We start from the raw sequence: 27,141 nt of genomic DNA, 5'->3' as shown, positions 1-27,141 counted from the left end.
ACTCAAAGCAGCTCTGGTGTCTGGGGACCGAAGTACTGCACGCAGCTGCCTGGCTGCCGGAGCAGCCTAGCCACTTAGAAGCAATTATTTAGAATTATTTCACAAAATAATTCACGTCCAAATACGTCAATGTGGATATCAAACATACCTGTTTATGTAAAGCACCTGTAGGAGGAAGTAGTACCTTTCCTTGTAAGTCCCCTTATACGAAATGCCTTTTTGTCTCCAAGGGCTGCCCTACCTCTAACAACTGTCACCTCCTTCCACTCCAGCCCCCCTCACAAAACCTGCAATATGTGCCTTTCAGCACATCCATGTTGCACAGCAACATGAAATGAAGTCCAGCCAGCAACTCAGGACTGAAGGCTTCTTAAAAGCAGACTCTTTGACACTGGAACTTTTGATTTATTAGTGGGTTATGCTGTGCTATGAAAAGAGTCAAGTAGTTTCAAGTTCTTCTATAAAGTTTCTTTGGTCAAAGACTTGATACCTCTTGCAAGCAGATACTCTGAGACTTGTATTTGCTCACTAGAGGGCCAAAGATGGTTACAATAAGGAGAAAAGTTGTGTGTTGTGTTTGCTCTTTCATTATTCAAGATGAAGCAAAGCATGTCCAATTCCTCAAGTGTTTGCTGGTGTTGTATAGTTGATGATGTTCAGGTAAAGTTGTGCTCCAACTATAGGTACCCTTCCTATTGTGATACTCAAGAGACCCAGTTTGACACATTATTATTGGAAAAAATTGTATTTTGGAAGAACTCACTACAGAAGGTGACAGAATTCCAAAAATCAAATTACATGAAAATATACATCGCAATTTTCTTTGTACATTAGGTGAGGAAAACTCTGAAGTAGAAGGCAAAGCAGATGAAGGGCCACAGAAGAGAGTAAAGGAGAGAAACTATTTTTGATACCAAACCCAGAAGTTAGTCATTTGAAAGCCTACAGATGTGCATGCTTGAACTCAACCTTGAGAAAAAACAAGCCTCCCCCACACACACCCCACCCCACAAACAGGCAATGAAAAAGGCAAACCAAAAATTTCACCCATAAGAAGCAGCTCATTCCTATCTTGGACTAACTTAAGTCAACCAAACTTCCAAGTGAAAGCACTCAAGTCCTTGGAAGTTAAAAATCCATCAGGCTGCTCAGGGGTGCTCCATGGCCAGTTTTATTGCTATACCCAATTCAAGAAGGATGAGTAATTGGGTTTAAAAAAGGGGTGGGAGGGGAAAAAAAGCACCTTTGAGACTACAAAGGTCATCATAAAAGAAGACACAAGTAATTGATAGCAAATCCTTTCAGGGTTTAATTAGGAAAATTTTAAGTTTTGATGGGGGAAATAAAAGGGAGCACATTTCCAAAAACCAAAAAAAGAGATACTAAACTTTAATAAGCAAGAAATTTTAATTAAGCCTCAGTGGGTCAAAGGAAATTTAAACTGGGAGGAAAAAAAACCAAAACCAAAAAACCAACTTAGTATCCTAATTGGTTTTGACATGCTTCACAAGTTGTTGTTGTTTTTTTTTAACTCAGGAAACAATGAATAGGGAGAGAAAAAACCTGCTAAAATCTTTAGAATTTACACAATTCTATCCCTAACTACAGACAGCATTATTTGGTACAATGTGTATTTGTGGATGTACATGAACAGTATATATATTATCCGGATCATGTTGTGCTATGTACACATCTTTACAATTCTTCCTGAAGGTTAAAGCAGTTCATTAGATTTCAAAATGCGTAATCATCTTGTGTTGGCACTTGTTAGGCTCTTGTCAGCATTGATAACTGGCATGTTTTATTGCAGCCCAGTTCCAGCCAGTGTTTGCCAACTTGTAACAACAGAAGTCCAGCAATAGGTGGGTAGAGTGCAGGAAAAAAAACAGTGCCATGTTTCTCAATTGGAGACCTGCAAAGAAATCACAGGTATTAAAATAAAACCCCTCCTCACCCTCAATTATTTTCAATATGTTAATTACTTTTTGAAGCTTAAGAAATAACTATTACTTGTTCAAGAACTTCACATACCTCTGGACAGAAGATGGATAAATCCAAACTCATCACCTGAGAAAGACTGGAGTTAGTTCAGCACACCGCATGTGTATCCAAGCTCAATTATCAGACTTTCTGGCTCCTATTACTCATGTTGCTTGTGGAGTGCATAGTGTGTAAAGCTTTGATTATTCACACATAGGGCTAAACACTGCAGATTTATCACTGAAAAGTCTGTGCATTACTTACTGTGAATGGTAGGTACAAATGGCACAGCAGTGCTCAGCAAGCACTGACACCACAGCCCCCAATCACACTGGGCTGGTTTGAAACCAGCTGTGGCCCCTTCTCATCCAATTCCCTGCCCATCGCTCACTTGGGAGGAGTCACCAGGACTTAGAAAAGCTTTCGCCTTCCAAAAAAGCAACACAGCCAATTACTTAAAATATTTGTCAAGAGCATTGTTTCACTATAGCTAAGTTCAACATGGCAACAGAGCTGAGGTTAGTTAAGGATACTCTGGAGTGTTACTCACAGTTACTCCCTTTCTCCAAGACAGGAAAAAAAGAGTCAGCTGCATTAACAATTCTTGCACTCCAGTTATAGGCAGTTGTACAAGACCTTCTGTTCCTTTGCTTAGTCTTTTGATCAATATTAAGCATTTTTCATGCTTAATCTGTACTGGAAAAAGTTCCTTTCAATCAAAGCATTTCTGCAAAGAGAGACTGCAGAACGAATTTGTCACAGATGGAGCCTTCCCCCAACCCCCCCAGTGCTAACAAAAGGGTAAGAAAGGAACTCTCTCCTGTACAACTGTGATGAAAAAAAACTACCTAGCAGAAGAATGTAGTATGCTGCTCTGGTTCAGTCAGCACAACCCCTCTGAACTACATACAGTGCCATATTTCTGTCCCTGTGAATTATGTATGCTGTAGATAACCAGTAAATATGGATTTGGAGTTTTCTAGCCAAATGGATCAGAGCAGTTTATTTGCCAAACCAACTATTAAGAAAAGGCAGCTTCAACATGAAGCTCTGTTTTGCTTTGAAAAGCAAGAGCAGGAAATTATTAGCTCATGGACGAAGTTTTCCCTTGGCATACCCAAGATAAAGTGACCAAAGGCCAGGGATTTAAGAGCCCTGCTTTAATACAGAGCTTTCTATGAGAGGCTATTAAAAAAAAAAAAAAAAAAAAAGGTCCCATTAAAACTGAGATGGGATTGTGTAAATTAGAGTTAAGTATCTTGAGTCAGAAGCTCTTTAACAAGGTGGCATAAAACGCAAATATCACGTCAGCTACTCTCAGGTCAAAACTTGTCCAAGCTCTCAGATATGCCACAGTTCAGTTTCCAAGCAGAACACAGCTGTTTTTATGACGTTATTCCCAAGCCTTCCTCACTAAAAATGTTTTTTGGGCTGCTGAAGAGAACACCACCTTTCTTGATATTATTGACAGGTAATATCTTAACTTGATGCTTTCTGCTGTGCCAGGAGACTTTCTATGAAAACTCCCATAGATACCTGAAGCAAACCCTTCTCAGTGGTTCCTGACAACCTCACTGAAGTCTCATTTAATACCTAAGTGCAACATGCCACCAACATCTGCAAGATAATCTGCAACTCCTGAGATAACAAGACTTTTAAGATGCTTTTAAGATTCTAGCAAGTGTTCTTCAAAATAATGAATCTCAAAGAATTATCACCCCCTTCTATCAGAGCTCCAAGTAACCTTTAAGTGCCATTAATAAAGCAGGATGAATTCTGATAAAGAGAAGTTCAACTTCTGAACAGCATAAAATGCAAGAATACAAGAGAAGTTCCCCAATTTTGGCAGAACGGGCTGTCTAGTGCACTTAAATTATTTTAGTCTTTAGTACTATATACAGCCAAAGAGCTCCACTGAGATCATGCAGCTGAGAAGAAAGGTTTGCGTGTTTCTTTTGCTTTTGAGGGGCGCAAAAAAAAATAGTTCAGCAACACTTAAGCAGGAAATCCTCAACTCAGGTAACTGACTTATCTTGAGAAGGATACTTACCCTGAAAAAAGTGAAGCTACTAGCTGCTGAATAAGTGTCACTCAAAAGCAGTTTCTTGGCTTTTTCTTACACAGCGGGCAACTTTTCTTTTAAATTCTCCATTTCTGTCTTCTCTCCATTCTTTCTGTAATTGAATAGACAGCTTTCAGATGTCAGTCCTGCAACAGTGTACAAGCTCTAGGAAGACTCTTGGTGTTTATGTTTTCAGACATTAGCCATCTAGTCAACACCTATATTTGCTTACAATCATTGAGATACTCACTGAAAATCTGAGATATTCAGGACTTTTGAAAGTTTGCTCTGGGTTTCTGTGCCCGCTGCTCACAAGACAGTGAGGATGTAATTTTCCCCCTGGATTTTAGGCATACTCCAAGACTAGCCTGGTGGCTTACCAGTATTTCACACTGTGCTAAAATCTATTTGCTTCAGCCTGCAAAGTAGCAGCAAGCTCAACCTGTAGACCACAAGCTGTTATGTGTTAATGTCTTTAACTGCAGCGGTGAAAAAGGTACACAGGTACTGTGGAGCCAGTAGTTACTCTATTTTTTTTTTTTTTAGGACAGTTTTAGTTCCCTTCAATCTAGCCAGGACACTCCAGGACAGAACTACAGAAGTCACAGTATCCAGAAGAGGGACAGCAGTGTCCTTCAAAAGCAAACACTTCCTAGTTAGATATGGCTATAAGATATATTGGCTCTGTGAGAAAGACCTTAGGAGAATACTCAGCTCATCTACAGGGCTGGTATCTGTGACAGGGATCTGATTTCAGAACTGCAGAGATGAAGAGCAAAGAAAAAGATAAGCAGGAAGATAGGTAAGAGAGTAGTCTGAACCCAGAGATGCACACATCAAGGTATCACAAAAACCTACATGAAAAAGTGCAGCCAGGTTGTTTTGTGCCATGCTCACAATGAGCTCAGATGAAAGCACAGGAGCATCGTGTTAACTGACATGCTGGGTACTACCTTCCAGTCAGAAGTGGTGGGGAAAATACAAAGAACCCCTCATTTCATGAAGTTCTGAAGTTCTTAGTTTCTGATATAAGCAATATATTCTTACTGCAGGGGTGAGGGAAGGGGTTAAAAACCCCCACATTGTTTTATCTGATGCAATCTAGCATACAACACCTTTTCACCCCCACTTGGAGTGAAGGTTGTAGTACACTTGAGTGAAAAATGGCATACCCTAACATTCATCGCCTCCAAGATCACTTCAACAATCAGCACACTGGAGAGCCCAGCATGTCTTAAGTCTCCTATGAAAGCACAAATAAGGCTACTAATTAATTTGTTCTTTTTCAGCAATTCATGCAGCAAACATTTGGTTCCTTGGATTGGGACACAGGACAGCTTACACAAGATGGCTTAAGGCCAAGAAAAACATTGAATTTGTGCCCTCGGAGCTTCAGAGTCTTAGTTTTGGTTTCTACTCTTTATATTTGCAGTTCTATGAATTGTTCAGATTTCAGTAGCAAGCAAAGTTTCCTATTTGACAGCTGAATCTCCAAATATGTAATTTTAGGTCATGAACTGTTCTATTCGCTTTTTCAAAATGTATGTTCAGGTTCCTGATTCTCATTTTTCTCCCGCTCCAAGAGACAGTACTCCAACATGCATAGTTCATTTTTCCAGAAAGCTATCCCCTGCTCCTATAATTCTGTGAACTGCCTGTAACACCTTATTCACTACTCACTTAAAAGCAGAAATTAATGACAGCAGACAAAGTATCTCATAGTTACTGCCAAATTTTATTGCTATAGTAAACACAGGAGCTGATTCTTCATTACCCTGATCAGTATGTTTTTGCTAATATGAAGAGGTCTCTGATCCAACAGGAGAAGCCAACTGCTCAAGCAGCACTTTAAAAGTTCCTTGAAACATGTCATGCCACAGTCAGAAATATAGTCTCTAGCATCCAAAGTGATGACTCACTACTATCTTCACAGGCAAATTTGGATTTTCTTGTTCTTTCATGCTGGGCTAGAAAAAGCTGTTTTCATTTTTGACCTTTACCCTAAGGCAAATTCATTTTGTGTCTAACTTTCCTAAGGAAAAAAATAAAAAACCCACTCCTGAAGTAGGTGTCAGAGTGGGGCAAAATACAAAAAGTCTGATGTCAGGAAGGTGACAAGCACAGCTAAAAGCATGTGCTTTCTCCAGGGTTAGGCCAACTACATTCAACATACATGAGTTTGTGAACTGAGGAATTCTAATTGCACTTTTAGCATTTCATTAATTACTTGCTCCTCTCGGTGCTCTCAGGTTTGCCAGCAGGAAATGTCCATGTTTCCTGGGTGTCTGTTTCCACCAGTAAAATGACACAAAAAAGGGGAGGTCCAACACTTAAAAAGGTTGAATGAGGAAATTGTTCACTACAACTTTACTTGTTTTCTGTCTTTTTTCCATTAAATTTGTTCCACATGAGTCTGTTCCCATGATGATTTTTCAGCAGAACTCAACCGCCTTTGAAAATACTCACAACATAGTAAATCAAAGGCTCCAGGAAACTACTAAACTTCACCCGCTTTGGGAAGGCATAGCTCGGCTAACAGAGCAGGTTAATATTCCTTTACAAAACTCTGCATCTCACAATTCCCATCTCCTTTTGCCTCACTCCCACAGTTAAAAGAGCTAGAACATGCCTTCTGTGAGAGGACAACAATGTCCGTGTGCAATTCAACAGCACGTTAGTGTACGTCAGATGAGTGGGGCCTAGAGTCTGTTCCCCTACGCCCTTCCAGAACTGAGACTTCTTTCCTCTCCCCACCACAAACAGTACTCAGCTTAACTGTTAGTCTGCTCTAAACACAGCTCTTCAAGAGAGCTGATAGCTGTGTTCACACATGCACACAGCACAGGCCATGCTCCAGAACACTGTGCTGCAAACGCTTGCATCTCACTTATGCCTGCAGATTCACCCTGGTCTTTGACTATAAATCAGACCATTCTTCCTCACTCCTCAGCCACTCAGACTAGTCTGGGACAACCCTTCCTGCTGAGTTGAAGGCCAGATGCCCAGTGAAGGCTTTGAGCACCTTCTCAGAGCACAGACCTACACAGTCAAACCTACTGCTCTAATCCATGGGACAAGAAGACTGTTCTAGAGAGGTGAAAAAAAAAAGTTCCCAAGGGTAATTAGTAGTTCTGTCTGACATCATCACTGCTTTTCCCAATAAAAAGGTAGTTTTAGCCTGTGATAGCAAAGGTTCTTCCCAAAGTTACTGTCTGCTAAACTAGAAACAGAACTCCATGGCAAGGTTTCTACATTGAAGACAATTGGCAGACCAAGGAAAGTCTTACCGCTGCATCAACATTAGCGGGAGAATCACCATTGGGATCTGCCAGCATAGAAATAACACTAATCATTATAGTTTCCACTGTGTGAATGGGAAGCCAGCGTTCCTCAGGTTTTTCATAGCCATATTTGTCTTCTCCAGGCTCATGAAGAATTGAAATGCAGACATCGCCGTTCTTGTCAACTACAAAATAGAACAAGGCATATTTCAGTAATGAACAACATGCTGGCATTTCTTCAGGACAGTCATGGAACTGTTCATCTTCATTCCAGCTAGTCTGAAACACGTTAGTGAAAACACTTTATAAAGAAGGAAAGTAATTAACTATTGCAGAACTTAAACTGTAATAAACAGGGCTTGGTGGAAGTCTGAATGTGCCTGAACTCCTGACAGAGAGGGTACATGGGGAGGAAGGACTCAGTCTAGCATCATGCTGCAACTCTCAAGACTATTTATTTAGACAGGCTTCCACTACAGTTTTTTCTGTTAAGTTCAGCAAACTAGAGAGTGAGTTTTTTCCACAGCAACAGCAGCAGCTGGATATTACTGGAACATACTGAAATATAATTTAAACTGCTGGAATTAGAAAGAGCCTGACAAGTACTCTGATATTTCCAGAGCTGAAACTGACACAGCATTAAAATATTCCCTGTCCTTTTGATGGGAGCACTGTCTCCTCCCACCTTTCAACATCTACAGTTTCTGAAGCTGAAGAGCATTTCTCTTTCCCAGTAAAACCACCTTCCATTTTATTTTATCTTCCCATCTAATCTCCAACAGCCTGTAAGTAAATGAGACATTAGGAGAAGTCTCCTTTGGAGGAACTGAAAGATTTCTTTTCATGCTTCACTAGATGAGGACAACCTTGGGCCTTCTATACTGAACTGCCAAGTCAGTAACAGCAAGACGAAATATTTGAAGGTATAACAAAAGGCAGCTATAGAACTCAAGTTTCTCCTCAGACTAGAATTTTGCACTTAGGAAAACAAATGAAGAAAAAATCCTTTAACAATTACCAAGAATGCAAGAACCTACTCTGACTAGCTTCTGAAAATAAGAGTATTTTATGCTCTCAGAGCAGCACTATTAAAAACTCTGCCATTGTTATTAGTTCTCTATTAAGTGAGGATGGCAAAGTAAAAGCAGGGTTTCATATTTCTAACATGAACAGAAACGTATCTATTTGTCTTCCCTGCATTTTAGTTCTGAACTGCAAAAAGAAATTGAAACTTTGACATTTCTTACCATTCGGATGCCAGATTTCTGTGATGAATTTCATTTTTGGCGGCCTCAGTGGGTAGTCTTTTGGAAAAGTAAGATGAGCCTTGAAAACACCACCTTCACTGGGGAATCAAAAATATCTTAGTAGAGTTTCTTGTAAGCTTAAGCTGAAGATCAGAACTTATTGATGTATCAAAACCTCTAAGTTTACACCTCACACAACATCATGTTGGTAATTAACAGTACCAACACTTCCATATGCAATGTAAAGCATTTCTACACTGAGAAGATCCTTTCACAAGATACTGCCAGTTCTCCAACATGATTTTTTTTAGAACTAGGATGATATTCCAGAGGGGAAAAACCACAGGGAAAAAAAAAAATCATCAAAAAACTGCCAAGGAATTTCCCATCTGGAATCACAACTTACATTTTTTCCCTCCCAGTAAATTTATTAACAGGAAAAAAAAAGGTATTGCCAATAACTGCCTTTCTCATGTCCAGCCCAGAAGACACCCATTTTCCTCTGTTAGAGACCTCAGACCTAATTTTGTGGTCTCAGTCTGCAGCAGTGAGCCCCAGGGAAAAACTGCAGAAAGCTCTGCCTGTGTCTACAGCATTAAATGTAAAAAGACTTCCAATGCTACCTTTTCAACACTAAGTTAAAGGGACTCAGGCATGACAGTGAGGTGTTCTACATTAGTTACCCACTCAACTGGAAAACAACAATAAACAAGAGACATCCAGGTTTTATGTGGAGTTATAAGCCAGGAATAGTCCCTTTTGAAAAATGTGAAGGCCTGTATTAGATGGAAAGGTTTACAGATGGAATACTTTGCTAATGTCAATAATACAACATTTGTCCTGCTACTGTCATTTCCTCTAACTGAAGGTTGTAACAAAATTTGGAATTGCAAAGGCAGAACAAAAAGAGGAACATAAACCTCCAAAGAAGATGGCAGGAGTTGCACAGTGTGGCAAGCTACTCCTCAGCAGCCACTCGGACAAAAGAATTGCTGTAGAAAACTGCTCAGTGCAATATTTTTCCTGTATTTGTAAAGGAGTAGGAATCTCTGAAGTGCACCAGCTACTGAGAAAATAACATGTTTTACCACCACTAACCAAAGGTGTGCAGTTACAGCAACTGTCTCAAAAAACCCCCCCAAACAAACAAACAAAAAACCAACCTCAAAAAGCACTGCATTTAAGTAACTTGGCTCTTTGAAGCAGCTGAGGGGATCTGAGCCCACGGCACTCATTTTTCACAAGTTTTAGAAAAGGCAGGCAGTTTCCAAAGAATCCTTCATCCCAGGAAAGTAAGAAGTCCAGAATTTTAACACCCATAATGTCAACAAAGGAGAGATAGACTGCATTTGTTGATTTGTTGAGAGCCCCAAACTGGTCAAACCCTTTCTTTGTAACTGAGAAAGTCCTTCTTTCCCTTTTTAAAGAAGCAGATCCTAAAGCTACTAGACTGCAGGGCATCCCTGGTTGCCCCATATCAACTGCATATAAATAAAACTTTTAAACTGGATATACATTAGAAATCAGTTAATGAAATACAGCTGTCAATTAAGGGAGATCAATGCCATTTTTAGCAATATTCTTGATAAAAGGGTTTCTCTCAGTAGACTAATGCACCATGTCTAAAGTATTTTCAAGTAAACTCAGAATAAATGAAGTGGGACCAGGAATGAGACTGAAGCTTGACAGTTGGCTAACTTAAACTATTATGCAAGACCATCCTTATCAAACAGCCCAGGGAAGAAGGATTCAGTGTAATACTACCCTGAAAAAACAGCAACTGGGGACTGGAACAGAAGAGAGTTTCTTATCTAAAAAGCCTCAAAAAAAGCTTGGGACCTGTCTTGAGGTGACTTTATGTTGCATCCCATATCACTGCCCATATATATGCCTTTCTATGCCTTTAAACTGAGCCTGAGAGGGGGGAAGGAGAAACTGAGCAAAACTTCTTCAAAGCAGTTTTGCAGCTTTGTTTTCATGTTTCGAGGACACAGAGACACAGACTCCTCTGGCTTCTAACAGCAGCGGCAGGAGTGAGAGGAAGCAGTTTTGTTTTCCAGCCAGCTTTCGGCCAGTTTTTCAGCTTCTTTTTCTCCAGAGAGAGATGGAGAGTTGAACTTTTGTTTTTTTTCTCTGGAATTTCAGATTTTTTTTCCTTTTTCTGCTGGACTGCTTCAATATCAGAACACATCAGGAGGACTTTCCACTGAGCACAGAGGGCCTGGCCCTGGGCCAAGTCCCAGTTCCAAGGAGGAGGAAGACCAAAGGGAGGACTCTAACACTTTCCCAGGTTTTTCTCCACAGTGAGAGATTTTATTATTTAGCAGTATTATCCTTTTCCCATGTCTTTGTTAAATAAATAGTTTTTATCTCTTTCACTTTCCTTCGATGAAAAAGGTTTTTTTCCCCGAACCTGGTGGGGGAGGGGTGGTTATAACCTGCCTTCTCTCAGAGGATATATTTCTAAACTTGGCCAAACTGGTACAGGACCCTATAAAAGTGGAGCAAAAAAACCACTACTGCAACTTTTAACACCTAAGATGATGAACAATTAGAGGCAGCATTTCTTTACTGACAGTATTTATAAAATAGCCATGAGAATATAACAGAACCACAAGACTGTTCAGAAAAGATCAAGAGAAGCTGGAGGAAACATCTCATGCAAAACATGAGAACCACAGTGTAGTGAGCTTGAGGAAAAGCCAAGCAATTTGATTGCTGGGTTTAAGTACTTATTCAAAGTCTGCCGACAGACATACACAACTTCGTGCTGCAACCAAAACTGACCTCAAGTAAATGTCACCAGGCTTTTTGTATCAGTAATTTGCTACTGCAACATCTTAAAGAAGATAACAGAGTTCATCTTCAGGAGTACACTTCAAACTGACCTCTCCTGAGCATAGAACCTTTTCCCAGAAACTGGAGTAGATGATCACCCCAAAGTACTCCAGGTGACACTTGGAAGTTCCCCCATCTCAAACTGACAGGATTTGAAGCTAATTCTATGGACTGCTTCGGCTTCCTCCAACTACATCCCTACATCCCACTTGAGTTGAGTATTTTCCTACCATCACAAACATGAAGTTGTAATGGTTTAGCACAGCACTATCAGCTAAACTACAGCCTCCCAGCAGCAACAGCAAATAGTGGATTTTATCTACCTTACTTACATGTGAAAGAAAACAGAAGCCGCCTCTAAGTACCTATTCTCTTTCTTTTCCATACAAGTACAAAGAGATCAGTGTTGCCTTTTCCCAGGGGAGCAAAGCAGTTTAGAACTTCTACATAGCAAATCCAGCTATTTACACATATTCTGCTAGCAACAGAAGAGCACTACCTAATTTAGCACAAAGGTTTTGGTTAGCTTCTGTTCACTAGGAGCAAACTAGAACTAGTAAATCCGAGTTCACTTAAGTTTCTGTATAAGTATCAGTACTTACTATAGTGTATCTGGAGGACCAATAATAAGGACTTCCCATCGATAAAGATCATTGTCATCTATTAAGCCCGCTGAAAAGCCTTCCACTGGATTTTTGTTGAGCTCTGTGAAGGGAAAAAAAAAATTAAGAGTAACTTTAAGTGTTTATAATACACACTTGCTGGTTTCGCTCGTGTGTCCATACATGACCAAAAAACCCCGTGACATTTAGTGCTTGCTTATGGACTTATGGCCTGGGTGAGTACCCTCAGCTCCCCCACTGCAAACACTTCTGCCAGTGCTGGGACCATGTCTGACCCTAAAACTCTGAGTACACCATGACCAGAAGGGCCAGAACAGCACACAACTATGGGACATGGTCTCCTAAACTAGATACCAATGAGTGTTCAAGTCAGGAAACAGGCTTTCTAATAATAAAAAAGCTTTCCAAGAACCCCAATGAGTCATTTTAAACTAGAGTCTGCCTTTAACTCTAGAAAATGTTAACAGCAGACCAAAGTCACACAATGTTTTTATTTTAAAGTAACATTCTACTTCATTTAAATGATTTTTTTTTTTCCACAATCTGAAAGCATTTGAGACCTGTGCCACTAAATTATGGAGATAATGATTTACTATACTTTGAACTAGTAGAAGAAAACATAGAAGGTAAGCTGCTATGCTGTTCCGGTATGGGGTTGTGTGTTTTTATTTCTTCCTTTTACTTCACAGTTTTTTCCTTCAGTGATAAGCAATACAGCATTCTAAGTGTATAGGCTACTTCATACAGTTACTGCCAGGTAGAGGCTTCTCTGGAAATAGCTACACACAAGTCACAGCTAGGTCTAGACTCCACTGAACTTCTGTTTTCAGCCTGCTCCATGAAAAAGACCTGTAAGGTTTGGAATTAAACACTTCAAATGAGTTTTGCCTATAATCCAGTGGTGAGAGTAGGAAGGTAAGAACATCTGTTAACTGACAGCTTAAGGTCAGAAATTACATTAAATGCCATATTTATGCCAAATTCAAATTCTTCATCCAGCATTTCCAACAGTACAGACAAAATCCTGATAGATCTTGGGTACTTAGAATATGGGAAGGGGGGGAAAAAAGTTATTCTTTCAATTGGTCAGTAATTTCCAGATTAAATTAAGAATGGTAGTTATTGGGGAAAAAAAACCCCATACTTATTTTACAACCTGTCGGACACCATGCAGCTCTCATTGTTCTGTTCCACAGCACAGTTTGTCGATATATTCCCATTTTTTAAACCCAAAAGCTGTACTTTGTGTTGTTTTCTCAGCATTACACAGACTTAAGTTCAGAGGGCCTTATAATGCCCTCAGGTACATGCAGCGGAACTTCAAGTGAGAACCTTGTATCTTTCTGGAGAAAAAGCTGCCAGTAAGTTCAAACTGATTTGCCCATAAGCTTGCAATCACTGGTGGCTAGTTAAGTTCTGAACTATTTAAAGTGTGGTTGAAAAAGGCAAGAAGAATCAATTCAAACCCTACACAGAGGAGTCCAACTCCACATGGGGAAAACAAAGCCCTCAGTTCACATGAAAGATCAAGGTCCTGAAGAGGGAGATAGCAGGAATATCAGCTTTGGTCATTGCTAATTTAGTCAAACTTATCCACAAAGATGACACAATCTAAAATCCCAAGGAACATATATTGGAAGGGGTTTTCCTAGGAGCTACTCAGAGGGGTGTAATCAGGAGGTGAGGTCAGCCACCCAGTCCCAAAGGTGCAGGACAAAGATTTGGGTATTGAGCCCAACCACTTTTTTTCCAGACAACGCCTGGAAAAAAAAAGGCAATGTCACAGGCTCTCTAACCAAGATGCCAACTTCAAACCCAAAAGCTACAGCATGGCCATGCCTCCTCCAAGCAAATCAGTTTTCAGACTCTGGCATCTATGAAACTTAGTGGAAACAGTTGCACAAGCCAGAGTAACTATTTAATTTTAGCTGAAAGGACAGATAGCTTGGTGAGCATCTCACATTAAGAGAGCGCTTCACCAGTCCCTTACCTCCTTAATACAAAAATTTCTTCAGCATGGTCTATTAAAGGTTCCACCACATCAGTAGTTGAATATAACCTGCTTTTTCACACAGGATTTCATTTTAAAAATTGCCTATTGCTTATGAAAAAAGCCATCTCTGCTCAGGACACTTACACCACCCTTTCGGATATTATCGGTACTGTAATACAGAATATCCACCATAGTAACTACAGAAGTCAGAATGCAAACACTAGGTTCGAGTATCTCACCTAAGACTTTCCAACATAAATTTAAGCCTGTGAAACACAAGTCCCATCATTTCTGCATTTCCGCTGAGAAAAAAGGATTTGTGTGAATTTTGTGTGAACTGCTGTAACTCAAACTGCTCACATTTAGCTTCTTTATTGTTTGCAAGTTATCACTGCTCACTGATAAGACTTTAAAGACTGCCAGAACTTAAGATTGAAAAAATTCAGAATGTTTCTCTCTATTTAAATACGCCACACTATTTCCGAAGCCAATATACACATTTTGTTCTCTATTTCTTAATGTGTGCCGTTTCAATTTCTTTCTACATCTGTCTCAGTATCAAACAACTTTATCCCCAAGTAGTTCAAAACATTTTTCGTGTATTTATTCCCAAAGAAAGACAGCGCTTACACTCCGACTCACACCTAGGACCATGTACCACTATATTGCAAGAGAATTTGAGAGAAGGAGTAAGAGTCCTGGATGCCAACTCCTTTAAAGTAGAACATCTGTAAACTGTATGAAAGGGATAAATCATTAACAAAAATTTTCAGTTTAAACAGTTTGCTTAGTGGACGTTGCCTATAAACGCAATGCACACACTACTTCTTTTAGAAGAGGTGGCATCAGTGTCTGCTTGTGAAAAGGTTATTTTCCTTCCATGACAGCAATATTGAAGCACAGCTGAAACAGCTGCTGATTGCAGAAATACTCTGAGGAAAAACAGTGAACATAAGCTCATACACCTTCTCCACAAGAGGTATGCAGAATTACCAACAACTTAAAAATGAGCTTTTCCATCCAGATTATTTATGCTAAACTAAACAACATGGCTGGTAGGCAGACAAAAAAGGAAGTCTCAGGAAAGTTCTGCACTGAGATATGAAAAGCATCATCCTTGGCTGCTCTACCATGGATAGCCAATAGCTGCTACTCATTAAAACTTGACAACGCAGAGGCCCAAGGTTTGTTTGGCTTTGTTTTTTTCCCTGGATATAGTCAGTGCTGTGCATCAGAAAAGTTAACTGGTAATACCACCTGTCTCTTGCCTCTCTCTTCACAGTTGAGCCTCACACAGTAGTGAAATCCATGCACCGAAATCCATGCACCAGAATCCCAGAGGAATAGCGATGCAGGCAGGGCACAAAAGGAATACACACAAACACAGGGCTCAGTGGCACAGGGCTGGTGCCAGGCTGGTGTCACTGCCCAGCGACCAAGCGACACTGACACTGCACCCAGAGCAGGGGACACCTGCTCCCTGCGCCTGTCAGTCCCCACCAACCACAGCACTGAACTGCTTGCAGCCTGAACAGGAGCTTCCCTAGACAAACATGTGGATAAAGCAAAGGATTCAGTTCCCTTCTCCAGGTAGGGAGAGGGGAACAAACTCTTAGTGCAGGTCCTCTACAAAGCCCTGATGAAGAACTGCCCTACAGGTCCTGGAAAAGCAGAGGAGCCAGACACCTACAAAGAACTGGATCCTTCCACATTATTTTTCCAACAGCTTTACTTTCAGATTTCTTGTTCAGCTAAAGATATGCTGTACTTTTTAAACATAAATGAGTACATTAATATATTTCCATCATGTCCATGCCTAACTAAATGCCACTTACTTGCAACTACTATATATTACAATCTGTGGTTTAGTATTTTTGACAACATTTTTTGCATTTCTGATTATTTAATATAATAGGCATTTTTCTACCCAGTAAAAGAAAAAAAAAAACCCCGAAACATTCTTACACTCAGTCTAGAAGCAGTTTCAGGCAGAGCCCTTTGCAAACCAAGCAGCAGCTGACAGCCAAAGCAGCACACACCTGGACAGCTGCCAGGCAGCAACATACTTGGAACGGAATCCAGTGTCTGCTTATAAATTAGACATTCAGTTCCTTTAATCCCAGTCCTGAACCTGGGATTAAATCCAATACCTGATTTGGGAGGTGAGGAAGACTAAAGGCCCATAATCCAGTGGAGTTGTTTAAATCAAGAAAAGACTTTAAAGCCCCATGTCTCCCTTTTCACATGCTCTGCCACACTGTCTGTCCCTTTAGCTCTTACTAAAACAGAACTAAATTACCACTGCCTTAAACTTGAGCCAACACAGTACCATAGGCTGCACTTCCAGTTTCAGTGTTTAGTTTACATCAAGCTACCGATGTTCCCACACTCACTGAAACTGCCTTTATATAAGCCAAGAGACTTCACCAATCCCAAAGCAAAACAGCATCAACAAAAATGACTAAGCAGAATGAGCCCCATAGTTCCATGGAACAGCTATTTACGGCATCCAAACTTTTCAGCCTGACGTCTCACTCAGCCAGCCACTGCATATGAACTCTGAGTATTTAAAGCTCCATTACAGTACAAAGCTTTCAAAAATATGAACTCCAGTATTTTTTAACAGCAGCCTTTTTTGTAAGTTACACAGTGTTGGAGTTTTGTGCAGCCAGTGGATAGAGTACAGCACAAAAACAGAGACTAGGGAGCCCAAGTCCCAGCTAAGGCTTCTGGATAAACCATCTAGCTGGCTTACACAGCTCTCAGAGCAAGCAGGCCATATCAGCATTTTATATCTGCTGCACCTTAAGCTCATGTTGTCTTCGTTGCTTTTTGTGAGGCTCAGAACTAGTTCAGGAGATTCTAACAGCTGTTCACACCGAAAATCCTCATTTTAGACTCTTCTTTCTGTACCCCACCCTGTGACTTCTGTATAGTCCTATTACTTCACTAAGGCCAGTTACAATTTCCAAAAATTGGTTGCCCATAGACCCTGCTGTAGAATCTCGCCTTTTAGAGAACTCAGGCTGAGATTATGACAAAGTAACATGATCTCTATGTGGAGATGTATTTCCCAAGCTCTCCATACTATCTGCTTTCATCATGTTCTGTCTTGCTCACAAGCTCATCCAAGAAGTTCAGACAAAACGTAGCACAAAATATGCACACGCTCCTGATAGCCACTGTGGGAGTAACAAATAGACAACATTTAAGACAGAACAGATTAAGTCTCTGAAGGACATTGAAATTATTTTGAAGGGAGACTAAAGTGGTAAAGACAAACCTGTCTTAAGCAGAGATTCTACCAACCATTTCAGTAGCAGCTTTAGATTTGACTTTAGCCTGGCAACTAACTAATTTCCAGTGCTCCACAAATCACTCCCTCTTTATAAGGGAAGCATTTCAGACTTCTGCAAATCAAATTCTCTGAGTTCAGAAAATATGTAAGAAAGCTTGCACAACTAGCATTAACAGGCAAGTTGCATCTCAGTGCAGTGCTGCACACCTTCGCATACTGCTTCAGTTGCCATCTCTTCAGCTATACATGTGAAGTCTTCCATAGATTTGCACAGTGAAGCAGATTTTGAAAGGACAGAGGACAAGGCTGGAGGTTTCTTGTTTGATTTTTGGTTTTATTCCCAGTCAAATTCCTAGCCATGGCCACAGTTCAGCTTTGCAAACAAGTAGAGAGCAGCACTAGCCCAAAGTTCCTAGAACTGACACTACAGGTATGAGGATTAAGGTACCAGAGAAACTTGAGTAAATAGAGATTGGAACTCTTTTATGAGTAAGGTGTCACTTTATTCTAGAATTAAGCTAAAAATTGAGTTTCTTGATTCTGTATATTCTGTAGCTCCACAGTCATAGGAGTCACGGCATACCTGGAGACAGACAATTGGAAGTTCAGGTTAGTTATTTAGTGGAAAACTGAGTCTTAACACACCAACCAGGAGCTTGCAGGTCTTTGGTACTGACTTGGTTCTTAAGGAGTTCCCTGTAATCCCTTAAACCCATGGAGGTGGGCACCAGTAGACATTGTCAATGCTCCTTTAGATTTCTCTCTCATGGGTCTCAAAACCAGCTCTTAGACAGTCTCAACTAGAGCACAGATTACCAGCAACCCAGTTTACCCAGCCCACAGTCTGTTCCTGCGCACCGTTTCACCTGAGAGTCCTAAAGACAGGCAAGAACAGTCACAACCTATTTTGAGGCATTTCCTTTCTGCAGCACTCTTCATACATGGACCCTTCTGTGTACACAAACTCAAACCAGTCCTTTCCCAACATCCCACACTACAGAAGGAAGGTCTGTTTCCCCCTCCCTCAACGCATTTGCCATTAAGCAAATATCTAAACTCAGTAACTTAAGTTACTGTAGACCACATTGTGCCTACTAAGCCCACAAATATTTTCTTTGAAAACAAACATGGTGTTCAAATTACTTTCCTGTCCAAATCACTGGAAATACAAAACATACTCATCTGATGAAAACCTTTAAATGTCATAGTATTGTCTGAAGTTTTGAAAGTTATGCTTCCAGAATTAAGGTTCTCAGCAGTAAATTCAAGAATATATGTTCAAATCACTATCAGTCACGTGATTTTGGTAGAAATCAAGATAAAATGTTTCCTGAAGAGCCTTCTTTGACTAGACTGCTAGAAGCATGCTGTGTATCCCATCAGACCAGAATCCAGCACCGTTATACCACCCAGGTTAAAATGGAGGTTGAATAAGGTCGGCTAAAAGACCACAACAAAATCATCCCCAGTAAGTTCTGAATTTTGAGAGGAAGTGTTACGAGGAAGGGAAAAACAAGGACAGTAAAAAGAATTGGAAGAACCCTGATTCTGAAACCCACATGTAAAAGGAAGCAATTATGTCACCAGGGAATATTCAGTGCTTTGCCCATCGAGTCAACTGCAGCACAGGGCCACATTCATCTCTCACACTCAGTGTAACAGAAATGCCACCTCCGCTTTGTCCTCCATGTTTGATGCCTGTTTCCACTCTTAAGAGTTAGACAAGCATTCAATGGCCATCTGCATCTGTCTGTACTTGAGATGGTCACGCTCAGCAGCATTCAAGACATCTTATCAGGCTAAGTAGTTTCGGAGACACCATAATTATCCCAAAGCAGTTGTTGAAAACAGGTCAGATGAATCACACTCTACACACACTTATTTCTCTCACCTACAAAGGAGTTTCAGATGCTTACTGCATGCAACTGCTGGAATTCGGGAAGACCAAATTGTGCCATTCTAGGCACCATTAATGTAGCTGAGTTTTTCATGGACAGGAGAAGTTCATTAACTTCTTGCAAGTTATTTGCAAATTACCAACAGACTAAAGCTAAGAAAAAAAATTCCATCCAAGTATCTTCTGAGCAGTCATATAGACGTTAGTCATGAAACAGCACTGCTGCACAGAGCCAAGGATTCTACGATGTATATGGTTCACAGACAAGAACAGAACACCATTAGAAATCCACTGAAAAGTCTTTATGGCATGCCTATGCCACACGGAGACGTTAACATCTGAGGAGTTCATCAGTAGCTTTCCTTGTCATACGCGTAAGTTCTTGTGCAAGTCAAGGACAATTTTTCAGCTTGTTTTCTCTCCTGCTTATAATATGAATAACAGGTTTGCATACCCTAACTTGAGCCACATTGTTATTCAGAATTGTTTTAAGACATTCCTTTAAATGACTCTTGACAGCACCATCTTCTGGATCAGCACCAAATGCCAGCCAGCTAAAAAAACAGCCAGCTCGACCTATGAGGTGTGTGATGACAGCACAGAAATAGGTTTCCCTTAACAATCCACACAGAGACTGTATGTGAAAACCTTGACGGAGGATTTCTACCAAAAGTCTTTACTATTATTCTAAACCTGGGCAAAACCTGCTAACATTTCTGTCCAGGAAAGTAATTTTTATGGAACCCTATTTCAATTAGATTGCTATACTTAGTGTTCTTACAAGGTCTGGATATCTGATCTCTGCTCCAGCTGACACACCTTGAACTTGAGAGTAGGAAAGAAAAGTAAATATGAACATTTACACTTGCACGGTGGCCTAAAGCTCAAGCCTGCTAGAGGCCGTAAGTGAAAGATCTCACCAAGACCAGACACTGACAGATATCCACACACCACTGAAAACTGAAGCACAGAGCAGGCACAGCTTGGTGAGAGCAAAGGCCTGCATGTGAAATGTTGCCCTGATTCCATTCCCATGCACTGGAACAAAAAGTGGACAGGAGAGTTTCAGGAGTCACATGTCCTCTTCCTCACGGAAGCCACCTGCTCTCCTTTTTCCAGGCACCCAAGTCTGCACACTCATTTTAGTATTTGGTTAGTTCTTGATTTCAGAACAGCAGCCATCTTTCAGTTCAGTTCCACTTCATTAGAACCCCATCTCTATGCTGGGAACAAACTGTTTGGTGTATTTTAGATCAAAACAGAGGTTGATTAAACACACTACAGGAAGAGAATTTAGCAGAATGCCTATTTAAGGCAAACAGGTTTCATCTACAAAGGTCATTTATTTCCAAAATGTTTAACATAGGGCTTTGAGGGAACTAAAAACCAACTTGTACCAACCACAGAAGGGACCAAGTAATCCTATGTTAGTTGAATATGCAGGTATTGTTCCAAGTCTGCCCTGCATTAAAAGAAACCTCAATAGCATAAAGAAAAGTCAAAGCAGAATCAGTTCTAATTACACATGGTTTCACCTGAAGACCATTCACTCTACATCAGTTTATCTTAAACAAAAAAACCACATATATAGCAAATCAACAAATCCTTAGTTAGCAATTCTGGAGCAAGTAACCCCAATACTGGATTGGAATCAGTATCAATCACACAAGGCAAGACATCTTAGTTGGTTTTGCATGATTTAACATCTCCAAATGAAGCTCTTATCAACAAAGCAGGAATTCTTCCGATGAAAATATTTTCTCAAATGGTATTAATTGTGCTCCTCTCAGAGGATCTCCAGCAACATTCTCCCATTGCACTATTCTCCAACAAAACAGGAATAAATCACTCTACTGCCAGATCCTGATATGCCCTTACTTTGGTGTAACTTACAATGCCTTGTTTGGGGCAAGCAGAGAAGGAAAAGAACTCAGAGTTCATGGTAAGTTTGGTTCTTTCCCTGAAAGATCAGTAAGCTGACCTAGGCAGAGCCAAGGCAGTGACTCCTTGATGAGGCAGCTATAGTAAGTTTATGAAGCAGCTTATTGCTTCATCCTGTTCAAGCAACTGGTTGAGTCATCAAGCCCTTCCATTCTGAGGTTTAGCTAAACCTCACTTTCCAAAACTGCCAGCACCCCTGAAATTTTGCTGGTGGCTGCTGTTATAAATATTCTTTTCTTTGAAGATGCAAAGTTCAGATAATTTCTGCAAGAGAAGCATTTGGAAAACTAACACGTAGCAGGCAAAGTTTGCCATTAGTCACATTTATCATGTTACTTACAGTGCAACAGAAATTCAGGCTGCTTGTGCTGTTGTAGTGACTGGAGTCTGAGCAAGATCTGCGTTTTAGCAATGATATTGTCTATAAAGCCATCTTGAGCAAGGGTGCTTTGATAATTTCTGTCAGCACAACCTCACAAGAAACGGGATTATCTCATTTGCTGAAACAGGGCCCTACACTGCCAGGGGATTAAGGCGAGTGCTACACACATGCTGTACCTAAGTACCCCAAAAAGCATCAGACCAAAAAATTGATGGTTATCTAAAAACATGAAAGAATCTTCTAAAAAAAATATGCAAGGCTGCTTTTAATTTCAGAAGCACTTCAAATGCTAAGTTTGACATCTGCAGAACCTTGGAGTCTTAATTGTTGGGGATAATACAGAATATTACTGTCCATATGAACAGACCTTCACAATGGAGGTAACACGCAATCTAGTACCAAATTAATACTTTACATCAGTGCCACTCAAATATCTTACAGACAAACTTACTGTAAGCCAGTGCTCAACTGTAAACAAAGGTTTCTTATACACCAGCCACCCCAGAAATACACATCTCAGCTTTGATGTATTAAGCTATCTTCACTCCACAATTCCGTCTCCATTTACTATTCAAACAGATTTTTTAGAAAAGTAAGTCCTATCTAATTGCCAAAAATTCAACTAGCTCAACATTACATGGCAAGATTCTTCCACAGAAGAAAGTAAAAATTGTTCTACTGTAACATTAAGTATTTAATACAGTTTTCCAACTTGTTAATTTTTAATTAGACATTTCTGCTTTGAAATAGAAGCTGCATCCACTTTAAACTGAAATAATGCCATGTTTCTCATGTTTAAGAAAAGCATTAGTGTGACTTTTTCTGTATCCTAAATTGGAGATTATTTACAACCTAGCACAACATCAGCCAACAAAGGCATGGTTATTCCCATTTCCAATGCTCCATGTTTATGTTAAAGAGAACTCGCACTTCTAGTTCCACTGTGCGCTACTGATTTAACTGCATCCTCCCTATGTGATTTTGCTGGTTGAACTAGACATGTCTGCCTACTCTAAAGTCTCTGTGTCAGCAAGAATTTGGCAGAAAGATGAAATAAAAGTATTCAGAGAAATACTTCAGTCTGTAAAACCTTTGGGCTTGACAGCTCTGGAGACTGGAAGAGAAGTTTTACACCCTGTTGTCTCCATCTCCTTTTAAAGAACATAAAGTTTGGGGCTGTAAAAAGAACAGTTTATCCTCCACCAGCTCCCCTGGGGGGTGAACTCTGCTAACCCAGTGCTACACCAATCTACGTACTTGCTGAAGACTTTTTTTTTTTTTAAGTTCAGAGGCACTTTTTTTTCTTTTAGTTTTTCCTGCACCTTGCCTGGAAGAAATGGACAGGTCATGGCTTCTATTTCACATTGTTACCAACCCACAAAGTGCCCCTCTCCTTAAGAAAAAAAAAAAAAGTAAGAACAAATATGTTTGAATTTTAAGATATTTCCAGAAGCTGCTACAACTTACAATTAAGTTGATTTGAGATGGAACAGCATTTAGTTTTACAGATATCCATAGATACTGCTGATCCTCCAGCTCTAGTTAGACTACCCTTTTTAAATGGCTTTGGTATTAAGAGATCCAAACCCACCACTTCCTTATCACTTAAAAAAACCAAAACAAAACCCATAAAAACTACCTGAAGTTCTTACTACCTTGAATTGTTCTTGTGCCTAAATGGGGGCAAGCACATGTCAATATAAAAACAGCTACTACACTAAGTCCCTGGGGATCCAGCTCAATATTTCATTAGCAAAGGCACTGTGAAACCACACAGAATTTGGGAGATTAAAAAAAAACAACCCACATCTAACTTGAAGTTGTATTTTGTGACTGTCATTGAATGTCCCTTCTCTCAGAGCACTATCAGCATCCAGAACATGCCACTGAAGCACACAAGCATGCTGTACATGGTGCTGTGGTACCAGCTCCCTGCTCAAGTTACAAGCCAGCTTGCTTTAGGAAAAAAAAAAATATAGGAGCCTGTCTTCATACACTTATTGGAGCAACTTACTTCAGGTTGTGTTCTGAAGTTTAGCTCTGTTTGATAAGACCCATTGTTTTACATCTCACTGACAACCAGCAGCCTAATCGGCTGACCTATACTTTGACAAAGTACTCAGGAATTAAAACAGCTCATTAAAGTGCTCTGTGTCAGACACCTTCTTTCCCCATAATTAAGAACCAAAGCATATGGGGGACCAAACAGGTAGCCACTCTGAGAACTACTGTTTAACATTCCTCCCTCCTCCTGCCATTGTTTTTTCTTCTCAGCATCAAAAAGAGATATCCAGGGTCTTACCATTAAAGACTTTTTATATTCCTCAACTGCTCCACCATTATACAGGTTTCAGATTCTCGCTTCAACCTCCCTCCATTTCTGGATGTCTTGCTTCAACTTCAGATCTCTTGTCATTACTGAAGCACAAGTGAATGATCTAAAGCAATTTAAACTAGCTTAGATCACATGACTCATATCAACTGTTTACTGTCCTCCAAAACCCAACTACCAGGTACAACCCCATAATTCACCACACTGGATATAGGCAATGGGAGCAGAGAGACTGAGTATCAGTCCCACCAGGGCAAATACCAGTGGTGACTCTTGGTTTGAGGTAGAAAAAAACCAGTATGGGTATAAACAAAGGGACACATTGGAGCAGCTGAGACTTGGAAGAAGATAAGTCAGCAGTAGGGAAGGAAGATCATGAACCTCAGTCTCTGCACTGTGACTTCAAGCAGCCTGACACCAGAAAAACCAGTGTCAGTCCAGTGCCAGCTCAGTTCAGATGTCACATAGAAAATAGTTTCTTCCATATGTGATAATTTTCTCAGGTCAGTTATTCCACGTAGGATTTTTGAAGAGTTCAAGGCTCTTCTTCAATGCTCACCACACTTCATGCATGCTCAAAGTCACTTTTAATACCGTTTCAATTTCTTTTAATACATGTAAAGGGATACCACAGGTATTGATATTACTTAAAACACCATCCCCCCACAATAGCTGCATGGTTCAAGCAAATGGCTGCAGTCAGTACAGCTGAATCAGTAACAGGGGCAACTGGAAAAGCTCACCAGTTTTTACCAGTACATGAGAAACCTTAAGAAAAGAGTGAGAAGAAAGTTAAACAGAAGTTAACACCTAGATCTAGACAGAAGTCTACAAATCTACTTACATATCCAACCAGTCTGTGCTTACACAACATCTTAAGACTTCACAAGACAAAAAAAAAAAAAAAGAAAAAAAAAAAAGAAAAAATACACCACAAAAGCTGAATACTTACTATCAAAAGAGACTTCAGCTAAACTTTCAACTTTCTTTTGCAGAGCACAACTAGTAGATTAAAAGAGAAATTTCAGACAGCTGAACAACTATTCTGGATTACCAAATGCTTGTTTTTATCAAGGGAGAGAGCAACTATCCTACACTATTGTTTCCCTTAAGGGATCATATATAGGAGAGAGAAGCTTCACGTCACATCCAGTCTGCAGCTCCTGCAGTTAAGCTCATACTGAGGCGGTATGAGCTTATCTGAACGTGCAGACACCTCACTGAGTGTCATTAATAACTTCAGCAGTTACCAGGGAGGGCATTAACAGGTGCATGCTGATGTTCAGGACTAAGGCCACAGTATGAGATTTTTAGCCACGGTACTAGGTTTTTTGTTTTGTTTTTAAAGAGCTTCACCTTAAAGGGGTAAAACACTCTCTGCTAGTAATTAACGATATTGAAGTTTCTCAAACTGGTCATCAGCCAAACCCAGAAAACAGTGCTGGAGATGCAGAAACACACCATCCAGCTTGCTATGCCCGGTTATGCAACCTCATCTCCTTACTGCTAACAATGCTGCTTTCCACCTTTAGGCTTTCAACGACATTAACTGAAGTCTCGGGCCAAAATCTTCCTCCGGGAATTCCCGTGCCACTCAGTGACCCTGTCCCTTTGTATGGCTAGTCGGTCAACTCCAGCCAGCGCTGTAATTGCCCGAGTTTAGGTACACCTAGCACACATTTCCTTATCTGGGTACGAAGCAGTTTTTACGTAAGGGGCGAAAAAGGCGACCCGATTCTCATAAGGTACCGGGCGGACCCGTGCGCTTCCTCGAGTGGACCGCCGTATCCCGGCCCAAGAGGCAGAGGATGCGGCGAACATGTGCGAGTGGGGGAGGGAGGAAGGGAGCGCTGCCGGCTCGTTTCCCTTTAAGTGTGGCAGCGCACACATGGAGCCGCATTGTGCGGCCCCGCGCATGCGGGTCCCCTCGGCGGGGCCGGGCCGGGCCAGCTCGGCCGCCCGCCCGCCCGGGGACAAAGGGAGGGGGCGCGGCGACACCGAGCCCGGCTGACACCCCGCTGCCACCCCGCTCCCCTCCGCCGCCGGCTCGGGCCCAGCACCCCGGCCCTGTCCGTCCCCCAGCCCGGTCCCCAACTCCTCCTCCCCCGCGCCCGTCCCGCCCTCTCGCCCCCGGCGGACCCCCCGCCCCTCCCCGCGGATCCCCCCGCAGCGGTCCCACCCGCCGCCCCCCGCTGCTGCCCGGTCCTCTCCCCCCTGCCGGTGCCTGCGGAGCCCCCGGCGCTTCTCCTGACAACAAAGGGGGCAGCGGCCTCCCCCTCCCGGGCACGGGAGGTGAGGGGGAGCCGGCGAGGGGAGGCGGGACGAGGGCACCGCAGGTCCCCGCGGGAAAGGGTGCGAGTGCGGGGAGTCAGCCTGGGCCCGGAGTGCCTCGTCGGGAGGTGGGGGAACAATCCTCCTCCCTCCCCTTCTTTCCGGCGCCTCACAAACACCCCCAAACATCATCCCGCATCCCCCGCGCTGCGGGACGAGCTCCGGCTCGGTTCTCCCCCCGCCCCAGGGAGACGGGGCCGCAAGGGGAGGGGACGAGGCGTCCTCCAGGCTTGGCACCGGGGGGGTGGTGGGGGTGGGGGCCGACGAGCGCGGCTGGTGCCACCCCGCGCTCCCCCGGCGGGACGGGGGCAGCCGAGGGGACGCTCCCCCGCCGTGCCGGCCCCGCTCCCCTCCCCCGGCTCCCCTGGCAGCAATCGCCGGCCGGGCTCCCCCTCCCCCGCTCGGCCTAGTTCCCTCGGCTCCCGGCTGGGCACAGCACGGCGAGGGGGGGCCGTAATCTCCCCTTCCCCCTCACACACACACACACACTCCCGCCCGCCCCCTCCCCGAGCCGGCGCCCCTTCCTTCCCCCGCTGCGGGCCGCAGCCCCTCCGAGGCCGCCCGGCCGCTGCTCCCCCGCGGCGGATCACCCGCCGCCCTCCCTTCCTTCCTCCGCCGCCAGCCCAGGTACCTGCTAGTTGTCTCCGCAGTAGCAAGGCGGACTGGAGCTCCGTCATTCTCCCCCGCTCTGCCCGGGGAGGGAGTCCCAGCGGCGGCGGGGACGGCGCGGCTCCTGGCGCTGCAAGAGGCGGCGGCGAGCGTCCCTCAGCCCGTCCGCTCCGCGCCCGCCGGGGGTCTGGCTCGGCGCCGGCCGCCACAGCACGCAGGGTCCCGGGCAGGGCAGCGCGGCCGTGGCTCCGAGCCGCCCTCCGCCTCCTGCTCCGAGCCCTCAGCGCCGCCACCTCCTGCTCCCCCCGCCAGGAATTTCACCGCACT

At 42.3% G+C, this 27,141-nt stretch overlaps 1 protein-coding gene across 3 annotated transcripts; it reads right to left on the bottom strand.

Moving 5' to 3' along the window:
* Positions 1 to 729: 729 nt before the first annotated feature.
* On the bottom strand, positions 730 to 27,141 carry UBE2G1 (ubiquitin conjugating enzyme E2 G1). 3 transcript variants are annotated; one of them, XR_006015672.1, is made up of 7 exons: positions 26,837 to 27,141; positions 12,011 to 12,113; positions 8,571 to 8,668; positions 7,330 to 7,508; positions 4,031 to 4,154; positions 2,032 to 2,067; positions 730 to 1,912 (listed from the first exon to the last, which is right to left on the bottom strand). XR_006015672.1 is itself a non-coding variant. In XM_042025947.1 (6 exons), the coding sequence occupies exons 1-5, from the start codon at positions 26,880 to 26,882 to the stop codon at positions 4,068 to 4,070; spliced, it is 513 nt and encodes a 170-aa protein (XP_041881881.1). In that variant the 5' UTR covers positions 26,883 to 27,140; the 3' UTR covers positions 730 to 1,912; positions 4,031 to 4,067. The 3 variants fall into 3 exon arrangements, 2 of the variants coding, with proteins under 2 accessions (XP_041881881.1, XP_041881883.1); XM_042025947.1 differs by lacking the exon at positions 2,032 to 2,067 and having other exon boundaries at positions 26,837 to 27,140; XM_042025949.1 differs by lacking the exons at positions 2,032 to 2,067; positions 26,837 to 27,141 and having other exon boundaries at positions 8,571 to 8,663.

The sequence above is a fragment of the Corvus kubaryi genome, unplaced genomic scaffold (genome assembly GCF_017639235.1).
Source record: "Corvus kubaryi isolate FWS band 111438036 unplaced genomic scaffold, C.kubaryi_AGA036_p1.0 37284, whole genome shotgun sequence".
Taxonomy (NCBI): domain Eukaryota; kingdom Metazoa; phylum Chordata; class Aves; order Passeriformes; family Corvidae; genus Corvus; species Corvus kubaryi.
The sequence above is the reverse complement of the archived record's forward strand: the minus strand, read 5'-3'. Positions and strand labels throughout refer to the sequence as shown.